The following is a 17676-nucleotide window of genomic DNA, read 5'->3' as shown; positions in this document are numbered from 1 at the left end:
CTCAAGTTCAGATGCCCTACAATAATTCACCCCAGGTAAGTGCAATTTATAGTAGTCCCTTTACCTGAGAACAGTATTGTGGGTAGCATGGACTACGAGTGGTGGTGGTGTTTTGTCTGTAAAGACAAAGGTATTTTCAGCTTCTGTGTTGATACGGTCATTGCTAAACTTTATTTTGGCACCATCTTAACAGGTATTTCTCCACATCTTTTCCACTTTGCATCTGCCCGCAAAAGTGCGGTATAGCAGCACCAGTCTCGGTAGTGGCAGGTGTGGCCTAATATTTGCGCTACCTTTTCTAGCAACGTCTTCCAGAGCATAAGTGAAAGGGTAACAGAGGGGAAACTCATTAATCTTCTCCCCTATGACATGAAGCTATGTTCTCTAATTTCAGCTTGGATGGAGAAAAGCAGACTTGCTTCCTACACTGCCTGCTCTCACCCTGCTCTGGCTACACTGCCTGCTCTCATCCTGCTCTGGATAGAGATGTACAGATATAATCCAGTTTCTTTTCAATCCTAGCAGCCATGACCAACCCATAATGGGGTGACTATCTTCCAGCCCTGTCTGTCATGGAGGTTTTCGTTAGTGTGATCTGCTGCCCGGTGACAACTCTGTTAACTTGTTAAACCCTTAGGCTTTTAGAACAGTTGCATTCCAACTTATTCTGATGTATTTATATATTCTTGCTACCTAAACTCCAGCTCCTAGATTTTCATTGCTGTATTCCTGACATGATCTTTGGAAAAAAATTCCTGTGGTAATGGGGGGGGGGGGGGTTGCCTTTCCATGAAAAGGGTGTGCTTGCTAGGTTTGATTTGATTGGATGCAGTCAGCTGCTTACATCGATCTCGCTTATTTACAAAGGTGGGGATTTCAGGGGTGGGTTTTTGCCTCTATCTGATTGCAACACTGGACTCCAGCTAGACACTGCTCTTCAGGCTGTCACGTGGTAAATGTAAGGCTGCTGCACGCTGCAGCCCTTCTCAGTCAAGGGACAATTTTGGAGAGAAAGCATGCCGAGATACACGGTGCATGTCCGAGGAGAATGGCTGGCAGTGCCATGCCTAAACTGCACGAACACAATCAGGTGGCTGGGAAAGGAAGCTGTGAGACGGTACATGAAAAACAAACCCGACAACGGGGGATTTGCCTCAGCTGAAGAAGTAAAATTTTACATTCGAAGGTGCAAGGGACTTGGCTTGCTGGATCTTGATGATACAGTGGAGGATGCTCTAGAGGACAACGAATTTGTTGAAGTTGGTAAGCAAAACCTTAAGCAACGCGTCGCAGAGTGACCGCGTTGGCATCAGAGTCAGCACACTGTTGTTTAGTTTATCTAGAAATGCGTCTGAGATAGTGTCCGTGATTTTTACGGAAAAATACCAAAATGCACCCTTAGTTTTTAAGTATAGAACTGTATAAGGTGTAGAAGCTCCAGGATTCTATATACATCATTTGTATATATGACATGATATATATGCTATATGACTGTATGGGATATAGAACATGTGTCCAAGGGTTGGACGTCTCTTTTGCCTTTAGAGTACCTTAAACTACATAGTCCCTTGTTGTTTTCCTAGAAGCATGCAAATATTTTGGGGGCTGATAACTGCAAATTAGAATTCTTACTGGTGTGTATTGCAATGAATAATAAATTGATGTGTATGTAGAACACAATTTAATCCTGTCCATGTTTATTTGCATATTTTTTCTAGTTATAGAAGGAGATATAATGTCTCCAGATTTCATACCATCTCAGCCAGAAGGAGTTCATTTGTATCCTTTTTTTGAGCATTTTGTGAACTTTTTTGTAATTCCAGATTTATAATTTCCTAGATTTCCCTATTCTTTTAGTGTTCCTTCATTCTTAAAACACTATTGCCAGCTGTAACTGAATGGTCACTACCTGTGAAATAGTGCCTGCCCTTTATTTTCCTTTACAGAACTTTCAGATACAGCAAATATCGAGAACCAGAACAGGTAGGAATTGCCAATGATGTTACAACTCGGTAACAAATCCTGCTATTCACCAGAACATGCCAAGAGTTCAGCCACTGCAGCATTCACGAGAGCAGGGGTTGTTAGATTGGCTGTGTCTAGGAATCTAAATTATAATGTGCTTATTATGTTTTTGTTAGTGAGTTCCTGTCTTACAAATAAGCGTGAGTGAGCTTACTGTCATTGCGGAATTTTGACTGTTCCGGGTTTTTTTTATTCTGATTATTAAGCAACTAACTAAACTAAAAGGCAGTTGTTTTGGTGTAGTATATTTCTTTAGATGGCAACAGCTTAACAACGGAGGACTTGGTCAATTTAGGAAAGGGCCTCTACAAGATAAAGGTAAAGATCCTGAACAAACAACAGCTAAAAATTATGCATTTATCATTCTACAATTAAATTTAAATGACAGATAAACTTATATTTCAACTGTGTTGTAGCTCACACCTGAAGCTGAAGCTAAAGTCAAACAATCACGAGAAGTGATTGAAAGGATTGTAAAGGAACAGACGGGTAAATGTTTTTACCTCTAACTATTAATTGTTTAGAAAACTTTATTGGGTCCCCTCCTTAACCAGAAGTGTACGTTTCATGCAGTTGTTTATGGAATCACCACGGGGTTTGGGAAGTTTGCCAGGACTGTCATACCAAACAGTAAGCTGAGGTAAGTTGTGCGTGTGGCTTTCTCCATCCTTCCTTTTCAGGAAAGGAAGAGGAGGGAGCAGTTCAACTCTGTACATTTATACTCGGTGGTTAGATGAGAAGGCTGCTTCAGTACGTCCCTTTGCTTTGTGCAAAATAAAACCTGACAGGACTTACTTGGGTTTTTATATGTATTTTTCTTCCATAGAGAGCTTCAGGTGAACTTGGTTCGTTCGCATTCTGCAGGTAATAAGATATCACTTGTTTTTTTCCCTTTTCTGCTGCTGTTGGTAGTGGGTTAGTTAATGAGAGGGTTACTCTTTCAGGTGTGGGGAAACCTTTGAGCCCAGAGAGATCTCGCATGCTGTTGGCACTGAGGATCAATGTCCTAGCAAAAGGATACAGTGGAATATCCCTAGAAACGCTCCAGCAAGTTATTGAAGCATTTAATGGTAAAAAGATGTTTAAAGAAAATCCCCCTTTCCTTTTTTTTTTTCTTTTTAACTGTTTCATTAAAGGGTGTAGCTCAATCGATTGAGCTATGGATGTTGGGCTTTTGGCTTGAGAGTTGTGAGAGATCAGGACCAAAACTTGGCTGTGACCAGTCCTGTAGGAGATCATGGCTAGAGACTGTTCCTCTGTTGAAGAACACAGGGTGTGAGTCGAAGCGGCAGGAAAGGCTGAGAGAAAGGTACAAGTTTGAGAAATAGGTAGAAGTTTTGGAAATGGGCCTCTGAGAGGTCAAGTAATTAGTTCAAGGATAAGTTTGACTGAGAGCATGACTATTCCTCTGGGTGAGCTCTTCTACAAAGGCTCAAGTCTCTTAACTTTTGTCCTGTCACATCTTTTGGGATGCCAGGATTTTTGGGTGGGGCTATTACCACGTAGAAAACTGCACGGTTGGTGTTTGTCAAGCAGACCAGCTTGAGCAGCACCTGTTTTTGTGAATAGATCCCCTGAGACCTACACATGTGTTCATGAGCAAGGGCTACAATGCAGACACACGGAAACACACGGCCAGTCAGCAGCTCATGTGGCCACGGCTGTCAAAGCAGTTAAATCTGGGTGGGCTTGCTGGACGCTGCAGCAGGGAAACCAAAGGGGTGGCTGTGCTGTTTGTTAGCTGATGTCCATTAACGGTCCCTCTGGTGAGGCATGCCAGCGTGGCTGTGACGAGCAAAGAGCGCCTTCTCTCTCTCTGCAGTGCTGCCCTCTGTTGCACCCTCCTCCTCCTCCCACAGTGGCTGAAGGAGCTGCAAGTCAGTGTTTAACTCTGCAAAAGAAAAGAAACAGACTGGTCCCTTCCCTGCTTTTTTCGCAGTTTCCTGAGCTCCATTTCTTCATTTCCACATGTTCGGTGCTCAGAGGGCGAGGATGGAGGGAAAAGGGTTCAAAGATGGTTTGTTAGGAGTTACCCAATGTTTAGTGGAGTGAGAAGTGAAGGGGTAGCTTTGTCCACACCAGGTGGTTACCCTGTGATGGGGAGCTGAGAGGAGTGATGGTCTACCTATGTGGCTGTAGATGCAACCACCCTGGGCTGTGGTCCCCCCAATCCAAAACTAAATGCAGAAGGGAATTGATTTCTTTATAAACTGCAGCTAGCCTGTGAGCAGGGGCAAATGCCAGTCTGCAACGAGAGTAGTCCTGTTGGTGCCATTGACCATGATTGCAGGATGTTACTGTGATGACACTCATGTGCTGGCTTCTCTGTTTTCCAAGAAGTGTATCAAGGGGAAGCTCTAACAGGAGCCATTTTTGTTTTCTTTCTAGCATCCTGCCTTCCTTATATCCCTGAGAAAGGGACAGTTGGAGCCAGCGGAGACTTGGCCCCCCTCTCTCATCTTGCTCTGGGATTAATTGGAGAGGGAAAGATGTGGTCCCCAAAGAGTGGCTGGGCTGATGCTAAATATGTAAGACTCGTGCAGCTGATTGCTTTTTTTTTCTGCTTGCTGACTCATTTGCCAAATTGCACATAACTTTGAGAGAAAAAGAGCTTTTGCTCAGATTAATAACAGGTGAAAGTTCTTGGATTTTTTGTACCAGTTTGAACTGGGACTAGATTGCCTTTAGCAACTCATCCTCTACCTTGAGGAAGGTGGATCCATGAGAATGGAATAACTGACCCACATGTCACTGGAGCAGATATGAATGTGCAGCATGTTATTAAGTCCTAAAGAAATATCATGCCATAGTATTGCAATACAAGATACTGCAATGACATCAGTTAGGACCTGGAGAGAGGGACAGGATATGATACCAGCTCTGAAAGAACTGTACTACATCTTCAGCTCCATAAACATCAACACTGTTCCAACAAACCCAACATCACCTCTCAAATTCAAAACTTCAGATGTAACTGGAGATTTATTAGAGGCAGGAACTTAGCAGTAAAATTTCTACTGATTTTTATAATGGCTTTAAGTGAATACACAGGTTTGGACATTTCATTTTTGATAGATTAAATAGGGTTACAGGAAACCTTTATAGCATCCTCCGTTACAAGATGGAAGCTTTACAATGGAATTAATAGTTATTCTGTTGCTAATACATCAGCAGATTGATCTAGTGTTGAATATCTCCGAGTCTGGCTCTTCCAGAGTCTTTCATGGTAGTTTGTTCTGCTACACCTATCACTCCTATCCATGAATATTTGAACACCAGATTTATTCATGGATTGATAGCTGTACCATCACTGTAGGCTGGAGAAGTATTGAGAACTGCACAGGGAGAGGAGTAGGGAAGAAGCAGGCCAGCATGTTGTGGACCTTCGGAACCAGAAGTTACAGTTGTACACCTCTGAGATGTGTTAACTCTTCAGTTGGAAAGGTTGAGAGGACTTTAATCAGAACCAAGGTTATACCTTTCCTTCCTTTCCCACAAGAGTGATTGCCCTATGGACGTGTATAGAATAAACTGAGCAGGACTCTTCCTGTCATTGGAGATCTTCTATAGAAGGGGTTAGGGAATCATTTATGAAGGAATAGTTTATGCCAAGCCAAACCTGCTATGAGGCAGGGCGTAGGCAGAACTACCTTCCCAAGATGTTTCCAGGCTTCTCTCCTATTACTCTCTCCCATCAGCTAATACATGGTAGATGTTAATGGGCTGCGGCAGTATCTTACTTCAGTGCTCCTGCTACCTTCTTTTACTGGCACTGGGAAATCAGGTGCTAGTTTGGAAGCCCAAAAATGCTGTCCTTTATTTAGCCCAGCAGAAAAAAATATTTTAAATGTTTGTGATATAAAGCTCTCTTTCTTCCTTCACTTAAGGAATTTGTTAATATTTTTATTTCTGGAAACATTTAAGATTTAAAAGTTTTGGTGGTTGAATTACCGAAAAACATTTTTCATTACTTACCTTGTCATTAAACTCCTTCACAGGTCCTGGAAGCCCATGGTCTGAGACCAATTACCTTGAAACCAAAAGAGGTAATAAAGTATAATGATGCCAGCTGATGAAAAACAAGCATAGTCAATCACTAGTTGCTCTATACTTAACAATTTAAGCCTGAAATGAATAAACAGTCATTTTAAATCAAGCTCTAGAATGATATTAATGAAGTATTATCAGGAGTGGGATGTACCTTTCCTAGTGTCACTGTACCTGACTTGAAATGTCAGACCTAAGCTTAATGTTTAGATCGGCTCTGTAGTTGGTGGAAAGAGATGGGCATCTTCAGAAAACCCTTTAAATCATGCTGAAACAGCTGTCTAAGAAGCCCTCTCAAGGTACCTGTCTGCCCTTTGACCATAACAGGAGCTCAGATAACTGATTTGAACCAGGTATCTGACTTCTAGATCATTAAAACTAGGTGAGATGAATCTCACTCCAAGTATTAAAGTTTACATGGGAACACAACATATTTGAGGGCTGTGGAGCTCTTTGATAAGGGGCCTCAGTAGCTGTAAAACAGCACCAGGAGCAAGAAGCCAAATCCAGTGTCTCCTAAAGGCAAATGGAAGGCTCCCATGGGCCCCATATTTGTTTAGAACAAACATGAAGCTAGTTTTAACTGAACTCAATAAATCTTTTAAACCAGTTGTAACTTCTAATGCTGTTTTAATTCTCCACTTCCTTATTATGATTGGTTTTCACAACCCACCTGCTCATAACATCTTTGGTTTAACTAGTAACTTCAGAAGAAATTAATAAAAATAGCATTCCACTTCCAAAGAATACAGATTTCCTGTACTTTTTTTGCCTAAGATTGAAATAACATTAAATAAACCTCTAGCTTGGAACTACTGGAGCTCCAAGGGTGTCTATAATGACATAGTAGGGTCATGACCATTGACAATTTATGTAGCAAAGATGCCCAGTCAAGCCGTGCATTTTATGATTTCAGGGTGATCCACGAAGCCGAGCAAAGGTCTTTAACTCATTCATATGAGAAGGAGAATTATCACAGAGATGGGAAATTATCAGAGTGTGTGGAATAGCTGCAATGAATTTGCTTAACATCTGCTTTCTCTTTGAAGGGTCTGGCTCTCATCAATGGGACACAAATGATCACCTCGCTGGGGTGTGAAGCAGTTGAAAGAGCCAGTGCTATTGCTAGACAAGCTGACATAATCGCTGCCCTTACACTTGAAGTCTTGAAGGGTACAACAAGGGCCTTTGACACTGGTGGGTACTGGGCCTTTCCTGTCTGTTTGGTTAACAGCTGTTGACAAGAGAAGCAAAACCTAACAGTCTAACTTGTTTTACTAGATATCCATGCAGTGCGCCCACATCGAGGGCAGGCTGAAGTGGCGTTTCGATTCAGGTCCCTTCTAGATTCTGACCATCATCCATCAGAAATAGCAGGTGAACAATCTTAACCTTCACCCTTTAGGTTACACAGGTCTAGCTGGGTGTTTCAGCAGTAGCCCATATGCTTTTGTGTGAGGAATATTTGGTTTTTTCCTCCCTTGTTCCTTCTAGAGAGCCATAGATTCTGTGACCGAGTTCAGGACGCGTACACGATGCGATGCTGCCCTCAGGTAAAAACTGACTTTTATTTCCTTTTATAGCACTAGATAAATGATGATGAAGTTCCCACATCAGAAGTACTGTCAACTGTGCACTGTCTGACTCCATTGGAGGAAGCGGTTTTATTTTGCTTCTCCCTCACTTCAAAGTTAGTATTAATGGAGACATGTAATTCATTGAACCCATGCATGCACCCATCAGGCAGTGTCTAACAAAGCTGTGTTCAGATCTGAAAGAGAGCAGGTGTTGGAAGCAGGGGGAAGGTGCTGGTTTCTACTCTTGCAGGCTCTGTAGGGCATTTATTCTGCATTGATGCTGAGACCATGAACTGGGGAAAGGTGTTTCCAGAAGCATCCAGAGTGATAGGTTGTTCATCTGCCTGTAGTACCTCTAACATACTGGAAGAACTCGACCCCGTGAGTTTTAACATGAGCAAAGCTATTAAATCAGTGGAATTAATGAAAGTTAATTAATGAGAGTTTTTGTTTTCTGTGGGGGCTTTGTAAGGTTACTTCTCTCATAATAACACTTCTGCCACTGAATAAGTATCTTATCTTCCATTTAGGGTAAACCAACCCAAAGAGGTAAAGAATGACATATTCGGATTACCCTTTTAGCAATACTGTCATAATAATAGTAAATACAGTCTTTCGGGTGTCTAGGATGGGCAGTGTCCCATAGTGATGCTCCTGATTTTAAGAGCAAATACAAGACCGTCTTCATGTGTGGATGCAGAGACTGGGATGATGGGAAAGAGGGTGCCTGCAACTCAATCAGCATCCTGAAGATGAACTAAGTGTAGATACTAAGCTCAGGTGCTAATGTCTTTTGTTCTAGGTACACGGAATTGTAAATGATACAATTGCTTTTGTGAAGGACATCATGATGACTGAAATCAATAGTGCCACGGACAACCCTGTATCTTTTTGATGATTTTATTTCTATGTAAAATTTTGCTTGGCCTTTTTTATCCTTTTCTTCTACATAATTACTTGCATAGGAGGCAAAAAAAGTCATAACTGGCTTCAGTCAATAACTACCATTGGTTGCAAGAGCAACCTCTCTTCCTTTCTCCACGTTTGCATTGGTGCATGCGAGTGTCTGTCTGGGCAAGGAAACCACGTGTGCATGCAGTTTAGCGCATGTTGAATGTTTCCTAGATGAGATTCTATACACTTATATTGAATATGTATATAGATGGGACTTGGCAACCAAATGGATGTAGACAGGTGGTGACTTGTCATATGATGTTGGTGCAGCATGAGTGAAACCTGCACTATAGAGCAAGATTTGCACTCAGGGAAGGCAGGCAAAACGCGTGTGGCTGGTAAGCCTCATTGTGGCTCAGCGTGGCAACCTCTGTGCACAGTTCTTGCACCGGCGCTGAGCAAGGCTGGATTCCCCTCAGCAGTATAATGATGCTATACGTAACATCACATCCACAGCTGATAAGCATTACTGCTTGTAACCTGTCTAAAATTGTATCTGCCGTGGAGAAAATCTACCAAGGAACTGAGAAACTATGCTAGGATCCAAGCACATGTGTTTCTTTGCACGTCTCCCCACCCCTGATCGAAGACTTCATTTTATGCAGTCTATTTGAAAAAATAGGAGAACTGAGTCTGGGTATTCATTTTCTGAAAAGTGAAGATGCAGGTGTAATATAATGTGCTTGCAAATAAAAGCCTATTAGCAGAAATATTCCTTCAGTTAAGAAATTCTGATTACTGACAGATATCTGTCATGCAAAATGTATTTCACTCATATTTGTGCCTTAACTTCTCCTTAAAGATGGTGTTTGCTGAAAGAGCAGAGACCATTTCTGGAGGAAATTTTCATGGTGAATATCCTGCAAAGGTAATTAAGCATTTGGAGAAAGAACAAAAAAACCCCCACATTTTCATTTCTGGTTTGGTTGGTTTGTTTGTTTCTGTCATCTGGTTTAATGAGATCTTCTTTTATAGGCTTTAGACTATTTGGCAATTGGTGTGCATGAACTTGCTGCAATTAGTGAAAGAAGAATTGAGAGGCTCTGCAACCCCTCGCTCAGCGAACTGCCTGCATTTTTAGTCACTGAAGGAGGTCTGAACTCTGGCTTCATGATTGCACACTGCACAGCAGCTGCCCTGGGTGAGTACTTGAGCAATATAATCAAAGGAGCAAGCCAGAAAGGCCAATTTATATCGAGGCAGTTATAATTTAATAGTAGATACAAAGGGATCTCACTCCTGTTTTGCACCTCTTCTCCATGTGCTTTGTGCTGTCTGGGTGCAAAGTTTGAGTGTTGAGTGCAGCTGCAATTATTTCAGCTTGTGATTCTTTACTCTGCACTGATCCATGGGCATGTTTAGCACTCTGAGCATGTAAACCTTTAGGTGGACTTTGGGAATGCTTGCCTGCTTGCATCTTTATGGGATCGGCAGGGAGTGCTCTGATGTAGAGTCACCAAAACAAGAGTTCGGGTTGAAATCAGTGACAGTTCTGTACCCAGGAGCCTGCAAATCAGCTCAGATAGGGCTGTAATTAACAGCAAACACTGCAGACAAAAAACATGCATCTGTCTGAGCCACTCTGCTGAACCTAGAACCTCTGCTTGAATAGTTATGGTCTGTAAGCAGGGGATACCTCTATTCCTCACTCCTCACTAGCACAGGGACACCACCACTTGTCTCAGAGCTGGGCCTGAGACCCTTAGTACTCGGTGTCTCCATTTGACGGCCAGGTCTGTACATCAATATCAGACTCCACAGTCCTCAGGAGACTGGAGTTCCCAGGGCTGGTTATTGGAGGAGTGCACTAAAAAATCATTAGTACATTTTTCCTCTAGTACTCGCAACTAAGGCAACAAGAAGCCTGCTAGCAGCTGGGGTATTACAGTTCATAGGCTCAGGAAAGCATGAGCCAACATAAACATGCTATGAGTAAAGGGGCAATTATAAGAGGTGCAAACAGACAAAGGAACAGAGGTTGTCAGATAAATGTGTAAACAAACATCCTGCATGGAAAAGAAGTCGATGAACTAAATCAATGTAATAAAGGAACCCTGCCCAGAGGTCATTTTGGGAAGTGGGCTGGAAAAGGAACTGAAGTGCTCATCCCCTTGTTTGAAGGCTGGAAACTTTTCCTTTTGGCTGGGCAGAGTTCAGAATGGCTCCAGGCCTTAGCTGTTGCTTGGCTTCAGGTTTCGCAGCTCACTTCTGCAATCTGGAGGGAGAGATTCTGGGGTGTTGGTGGCCTCTGCTTCGGGGAATAAAAATTGACAGCCCTGCCTCCTAACTCATTGCTGCACTGACACCAGGAGTCCATGGGTTAAAACCATCTTTCCCTCGTCAAAATAGCCAGGAGAAAAATTTGCAGATGTTTTGCAACGCCACTGGATACATCTCTCCCTTCCTCTCTGGTAGCGCTGTGCCTGCCAGACCAAACTGTTTGCAGTGGCCTCTCTAGGACCTGCTGTTGCCTGCCTGAATGTGCCAGCTGGGCTCTGGCCCTGGGCTGTGTCACACCAGCCTATTTGCAATTGGTGTCACCACCTCTCTGTTGCTCTTGTTGCTTTTCTGAAGCCTCTAATTTGTTGAGGGCATTACGCAGCACCCTGCTGGGCTTCAGAAAGAAAAGGTCTGCGTGCAGCCAGAGCGCTGGGAATGCAGACTTCGTTTCTTCTCTTCTAAAAAGCAATTCGCAACATCAGATTGTCGTTGGATGGTGCCTACGGCCCTTTGCAGCCAAATTCCCCTCGCTTTCAGGTGCAGTTTGAGGGACTTACTCCAGGTCTTGCACCTTTCAAAGCTGGAGCGCTCCCACCCTCAGGGGCGTACATGCCTGGAGGAGGGATGTGGGCAGCCTGGTAGCGAGGTGAGGAGGGTGGGAGAGGATTTGTGCCATGATCCCGCAGCATCTTCCTGCAGCAAGCTCTGCAAGTGCCTCAGATCCAATGAGAAGAGACCAGATGCTGATCTCTAGCTCTCTTCTTGAAACCAGGGTAGGGGCAGTATTTGTGACCGAAAAGAAAGGGAACCAATGCTCTTTACAAAGAGTTGCCTTGAAGTAACAGGCAAGACTAGGCTTGTATTTCAGTTATGCTGTCCACTCTTTTTCTTCAGTTTCCATCAGGCCTTTGAGCCACAGCAACCCAACCCTGGAGATGGGGGAGGAGTGAACAGTCTTTCTATATTTGGTTAATATTTGCATCTAAAGACTGGTATTGATTGCTGTTTTCAGAGGCAATGGTAGTTTTCAAGGCGTTTATTACAAATTACTCAGTCCAGGTAAAAAATCGATGCGTTCTCAAAAGTGGAGCAATAGGTCGACCTGGGGTGATGGACAGGCCCTTTGCTCCAGGCTGGCCAATGCCTCTGCTGTCTTATGCCCATTGTCTCCTACATTCATTGCGCTGGATTTTTGCAGTTTCTGAGAACAAAGCCTTGTGCCACCCCTCTTCTGTGGATTCTCTCTCAACCAGTGCTGCTACAGAGGATCACGTGTCCATGGGAGGATGGGCTGCAAGAAAAGCTTTGAGAGTTATTGAACACGTGGAACAAGGTAAAATTTAAAATGTTGATTTCCAGACAGACCATATGTATGTAACTACATGAAGATATTAGCGCCATTCTTTTTAGATACATTTTAAGAAAAAAGAGTTAATGCATCTGAAGGAACCATCTAAAAATATTGTATTAATTACATATTTTACAAGCATTTGGATCCTTCTAACAGAAATGAGGTAAATCCAGCACTAAGTGTTTCTTGTGAAACAAAACTACTTACTGCAGGGCACTTGGCAAAACTTTCCTCTCTTGCTTACAAGAATGGATTGCTCTCTTGCTTTTTATTTATTTATTTGGCAGATGGTGTGCTTAGATACAGATGTCAGCTGTTAGTGGAAGAGCAGATTCATACACAACACACAAATACTGAACTCGCTTGCTGACAAGTTTATACATTTGAGTGCCCTGAAGATTTAGTTTTATAGAAATACATTTTTCGTGTGCAGAGAAATGAGTTTGAGAAACCATGTGTTTCAACATGGTTTGAAACATGTCTTTCATGTGTTGAAAGACAGTGTGTCCTAGATCCAGTCGGTTCTCCCAATTCCTTGGGTGGATTGGCTTGTGAAAATGAGGAACTAATGCAAATAATGATCAGGTGTGAGGTGTGCAGCTACGGCGCAAACTTCTCCGGACAGAAGACTGTCTTCCAAAGCTCTGTAATTTTAGTGGTGCTTTCATGTGGGCTCTTGCAAGCTTCATAGGCAGAACTTTCTTTCATAGCTCAGGGCCCTTTTCTTCTTCTCAGTCCTAAAGAAGTCTTCTGATTTATGATGTCCATTACTTTGGGTATTCAAGATACCCTGGAAGAGTTTTTTATGGATTTAAGACTGTGATAACTAGGAGTTCCTGGCACACTGAAAAGTCCGTATGGCAGACTACCTAGAATGTGCTTGCTAAAATCCTGGATACCAGCCTCAGCACCATCCACAAAACAATCCTGCTGCTGGGCTGCCTCTCTGGGGTGTGTGGATCCACTGGTCTTTTCACATTACCTGAAACCGTATCACCGTAGGCAGAACAAACACCAAAGACAGCTTTATAAGGGAAACCTTGCCTTGAGCTGCCCAAAATCCCTTTCGCTGTTTTGATTTCTAGTTCTGGCTATTGAGCTGCTCGCGGCCTGCCAGGGCATTGAATTCCTACGCCCTCTGAGAACAACCACCCCATTGGAGAAGGTCTATGACCTTGTGCGCTCCGTTGTGAGGTAAGATCAGATAAACGCCTCCCCCAGAGGTTACCCATCTGGAGACTGGCTGTTGGCGGTGGTGGTTAATGTTTGGCCAATGTTCACAATGTGTCTCGTTACAGGCCTTGGATGAAGGATCGCTTCATGGCCCCAGACATCGAAGCAGCTCACAGGCTGCTCGTGGAGCAGAAGGTGAGTGTTGACTTTAGGCACATGCTGTAGGACTGTCCCGAGGAGCACACTGCAGCTCTGCTCTGGAAATACCCTCCATGCGTTCATGGGCTGGCCTCGCTAAAAGCACTTCTCCACCTGCGGCGAACCCACCACCTTTTCTGAGATTTGATTTTCCTTAGTTTTAATGGGATAGCTTTAGAAATCAATTCCGAAAGTTGCCCTGTGTAATAAGTAGCTTACATTATTAATTCTGGCAGGGGTTTCACAGACATAGGTCCAGCTTTGAATCATTTGAGGGCAGGGTCCTATTACGCTGCAGATCTCCAGAGAAATCAGTTGTCTGTCCAGACGGTGTTCCTCGTTCCTGGGGCAGTGAGTGCTCCCCAGCCTTGAGGCCCTTGGGCATGGTGGACCACTGGAAGCAATAAGGGGATGTGGATGAGGGAATAGCAGTGGCCAAGTGTTTGTACAGCTATGTGACCTTTCTATTTTGTCTGTAAAATGTAAGTAACAGAAGAATCGTGGAGAGTAAGCAAATGGGAGAAGAAAATCCCAGTCCATGTTCCGTAAGGCTGTTTTCCCTACAGCCCTTACAGGAGGAGAGACAAAGGAGACTGTAGAACATTTTCCTTTTCTGCCTTAAATCCCAGCTGCTGTCCCTTCCCTTTTTCTTTGTCCATGCCAGCAGCCATTTTGCTTCCCCAGTCCCTTCATGACCAAGCGACTTTGTAGCAGGTGACAGCGATCCTCTCCCAACCATTGCACACAGAGCATTAACCTGGTAACAAGACAAGATGCAACATTTTCACCTTGAATCCTTTCACCTTGTCCCCCCGGAGCTGTATCTCTTCCCATCCCCTGTCAACTCCATCCACATGCTCTTCCCTAAACCTCATTCTGGCTGCCTCTCTGGTTCTGCTGATCGCATACAGCTTATCTAGGTAGGTCTGTAATTCTCACTTCCATTCCAGTAACTCTTCCACAGGGTTTCCTGAACTTGTGCATTGATGTCTGACCTGATCTTTTGTTTCGCTTCTGACTCTGCTGTTTCACTTTCTCGTTTCACAGGTGTGGGAAGTGGCTAAACCTTACATTGAAAAGTACAGGAGGGAACACATCCCTGAATCAAGACCCATTTCACCAACAGCCTTCTCCCTGGGATCGCTGGAAATGAATACAGGTGTTGGCCATGACCATGGGCATCAGGATGAACTTTGAGTTGCGGTCCTCTAGTACAGAGCAGATCCTTTCCAGGACCTTGCCTAACAGTGGCCATTCTACTAGAAATCAACGTGGTTTCTCCAAGTAACCCAAAGGACCTGGCTGTCTATCTCAGGAGCACCTACAGATAGTAGAGCAATGGCTCACTACTTTCCTCACATGTGAAAGACAGCTTCGTCATAATAGTCTAGTTTGGGCTGAATTTTCTGAGCTTCACAACACAAAACATTGACTCCTGCTGAAACCAGTGGATGTTTTATGCAGGGCCTCCTGTATTTGTTTTGTTGGCTCTTCACTTGTTTTCTCTTAATCTGTGCCAATGATACAGAACAGCTTAGGTTTGACATTCTCACTTTTTTTTTTTCCTTTGGGTAACCGTTGTGGTCCCCTTCATTCTGCCACAAGCTACATTATCTTTACACTTAATTCTTCTCTCTTTTGTAGATCATATGTGAGGCACAGGTTCTTTCTTGTATAACAAGAGCATTTTTAGAGCAGGTGCTTCACAAATCTGAAAATCTCTGTGCATAAAAATGTGCCGTGGAGATCATTGCTCCAGAACAAAGGTATTGTATTCTGGTGATGGACTACACTTAATGCAGCTTTCCAAGAGCTATCGGCTTACACCTGCAATAAATAAACTGAGGCTCACATACAGCTGTAGCAATCTCTTTTCCTGTTATGTGTGATGATGAAAATGTAAAGCAAAAACTTAATTTAGAAATAAGGAGGACAGGTGGAACAGGGGCCAGGAAAGGGGGGCGAAGGAGGAAGTGTAGGAATGGTGGATATGAACCACTGCAAGATCTGCACTCCCATGGCTTACCAGGCATCTGCCTGGCTGCCAAAGGCACTGTCCCCATGGAGCGACTCGTGTCATAGCACGCTCCGTGTTACAACACTGACCTCTGGCACAGGCTTTATTTTGCAAAGGAAGTCAGGACTTGCGACTTCACATTATGGTGTGGTGATGACATGTGAAGGCTGGTTAACAACCACCAGCTTTGGCACTCCTGCCCTCATACCCACAGCTGCAGGGGGTTCAGCATGGGCTGGCAAGCTGCCCAGGCTATTGGCTATGCAGCAAGGGGCGGCCAAAGTGCTAGTGTGGGGCTACCCTCATATGTCTGAGACCTGCTGTGTTAAATGTGCCCTGAGGAGAGGACTCATGCCTGCTGACAAGCTGTTAGGGAGACACCTAACCTGGCCAGAAGACCTGGGAAATAGGGTACCCACCCATGGCATGTGAGCTCCCAGTTCAGCTCCTTCCTTCTGTGCCGATTTGCAGCATCTCCAGCCTCTGTCTCTCCCTCATGTGCCAAATAAGTCCCTACCCTTTCAGCTCAAGGCTCTCTGTAGCAGGCATATCTCAATCTCCCCCTGAAGCTGTTCCATTTTGTATAAAAACGGGTATTAATTAAAACCAAGTGTGAGAATGAACAGCCAGGCTTATATCTTGTACGGTCAACCATTTTTCTTCCGCCTCATGTTATGGCTAAACAATACGGTTCCTTCAGTAGCAAAGCGAGCAGACGTTCCTACCTGCTGCACTGTTACCAGTGTCCTGCTCCCAGCCACTGCAGGAGCCAGCAGGGTGAAGGTCATTGCTGAAGTGAGCCATGTTAAAAAAAAGCAAACAAAAATCTTCCTGCATTTCGGTGTGGTGTGCCTTCCCCAGCAAGGACCACGTAGGTGGCCATCAGGAACCACTTAGGCCAGCTGTGCCACTGAATTATAACCACATCCTCTAACTGCAAACCTGCCATTAATTATAGCCCTGGGGCATACTCCCAAATGGCTACTGGATTTGGCCAAGCTGGCTGGGCAAGCACATGGTTTTATGTTGCCATCAGAGCTCGTTCGTGAGAGCAGAATCACCTCATGTCAGTAGTTTCAGGCCATGAACGCCTATTCCTGTCCAGCAAGAGAATATTTGAGCTTTTCCTTATGCAATCTTGGCCCCCCAAACACCTTAGGCACTTTCTGAAGTGAGGAGGTACGGGGCATTGCTTCCCACTCACCTCTGCTTTTGGCTGCCTGGGACCAAGGGACCACCAGCACACGCTGCAGCATGATGGCCTCAGCTTTGCACCGCACCTATGCAAAGCCAAGAGGCACCACACTGGCTGCACACTGCATTTCCAAAATGCCTGTGCTTGTACCCTGATAGCTTTCCCCAACAGCCTGCATAAACTTTATTTATGAGTGCCGTCTTGGGCAGAATGGACCGTGCAATCGCATACTTCAGATGTTCTTCCAAGCTCTATAAAAACGAAGGTCCACACCCACAGCTGGTGCAACATCTGCTTGCAGGAAAATGCGTCTAGTGGCAGGAATGCCATTAAATTGTTTTAAAAAGTGATTTAGTTGGCTAGCCTGGCTCAAATAAAGCATGAATGAAGATACTCAATGGGGTGGCTTACATATTTTGGATGTTAACAGATATGCCCAAGGCTCAGGGAGATCAGAAGGTCATAAGAAAGCTCATACATGTTTGTGATGGCTTTCCAATATCTGTTAATCAGACTCAGACTGTTGTCCTTCCTCAGGGGTCTGGTTCACTAAAGCACTTTGCTCTGTACCGCAGGTTATGTCACATGCTTATATCAATAATTATTTTTGATGCTAAGTAAGTTCTTCATGCTTGTCAGGTGTAGGTTTATGACTTCACCTTCAGAAGGTTAAGCCCTTTTGTTTCTGCAGCCACAATCCATTTGAAAAGTTGAAGAAAAGCCTCAACCAGTGTGCTGGATAGGGACCCTCCCTACCCCAGACTCTCTGCTTAAATACTGCAGTAGCTTCAACTCCAGAGCTGTATCATCCTTTTTTCTACATACCACATCCTCAAATGGTGGTTCAAGCTCCAGAAAAAAATAGTATCTGAAAGAGAGCTTTAAAAAAACTGGGAACTTAAGTTTTGAAATTGCTCCT

General features: G+C 44.0%; 1 protein-coding gene across 1 annotated transcript; it reads left to right on the top strand.

The window, feature by feature from the left end:
• Nucleotides 1-1016: 1016 nt before the first annotated feature.
• Nucleotides 1017-14761, top strand: HAL (histidine ammonia-lyase). The gene is made up of 20 exons (XM_009818804.2): nt 1017-1263; nt 1719-1779; nt 1956-1983; nt 2269-2343; nt 2442-2514; nt 2599-2665; nt 2852-2889; nt 2970-3095; nt 4414-4553; nt 6024-6071; nt 7122-7269; nt 7354-7449; nt 7567-7625; nt 8452-8532; nt 9406-9471; nt 9579-9744; nt 12022-12156; nt 13260-13368; nt 13473-13542; nt 14593-14761. The coding sequence occupies exons 1-20, from the start codon at nt 1017-1019 to the stop codon at nt 14740-14742; spliced, it is 1983 nt and encodes a 660-aa protein (XP_009817106.1). The 3' UTR covers nt 14743-14761.
• The last annotated feature ends 2915 nt before the right edge of the window (nt 14762-17676 follow it).

The sequence above is a fragment of the Gavia stellata genome, chromosome 4, assembly GCF_030936135.1.
Source record: "Gavia stellata isolate bGavSte3 chromosome 4, bGavSte3.hap2, whole genome shotgun sequence".
Classification (NCBI taxonomy): Eukaryota; Metazoa; Chordata; class Aves; order Gaviiformes; family Gaviidae; genus Gavia; species Gavia stellata.
The sequence above is the reverse complement of the archived record's forward strand: the minus strand, read 5'-3'. Positions and strand labels throughout refer to the sequence as shown.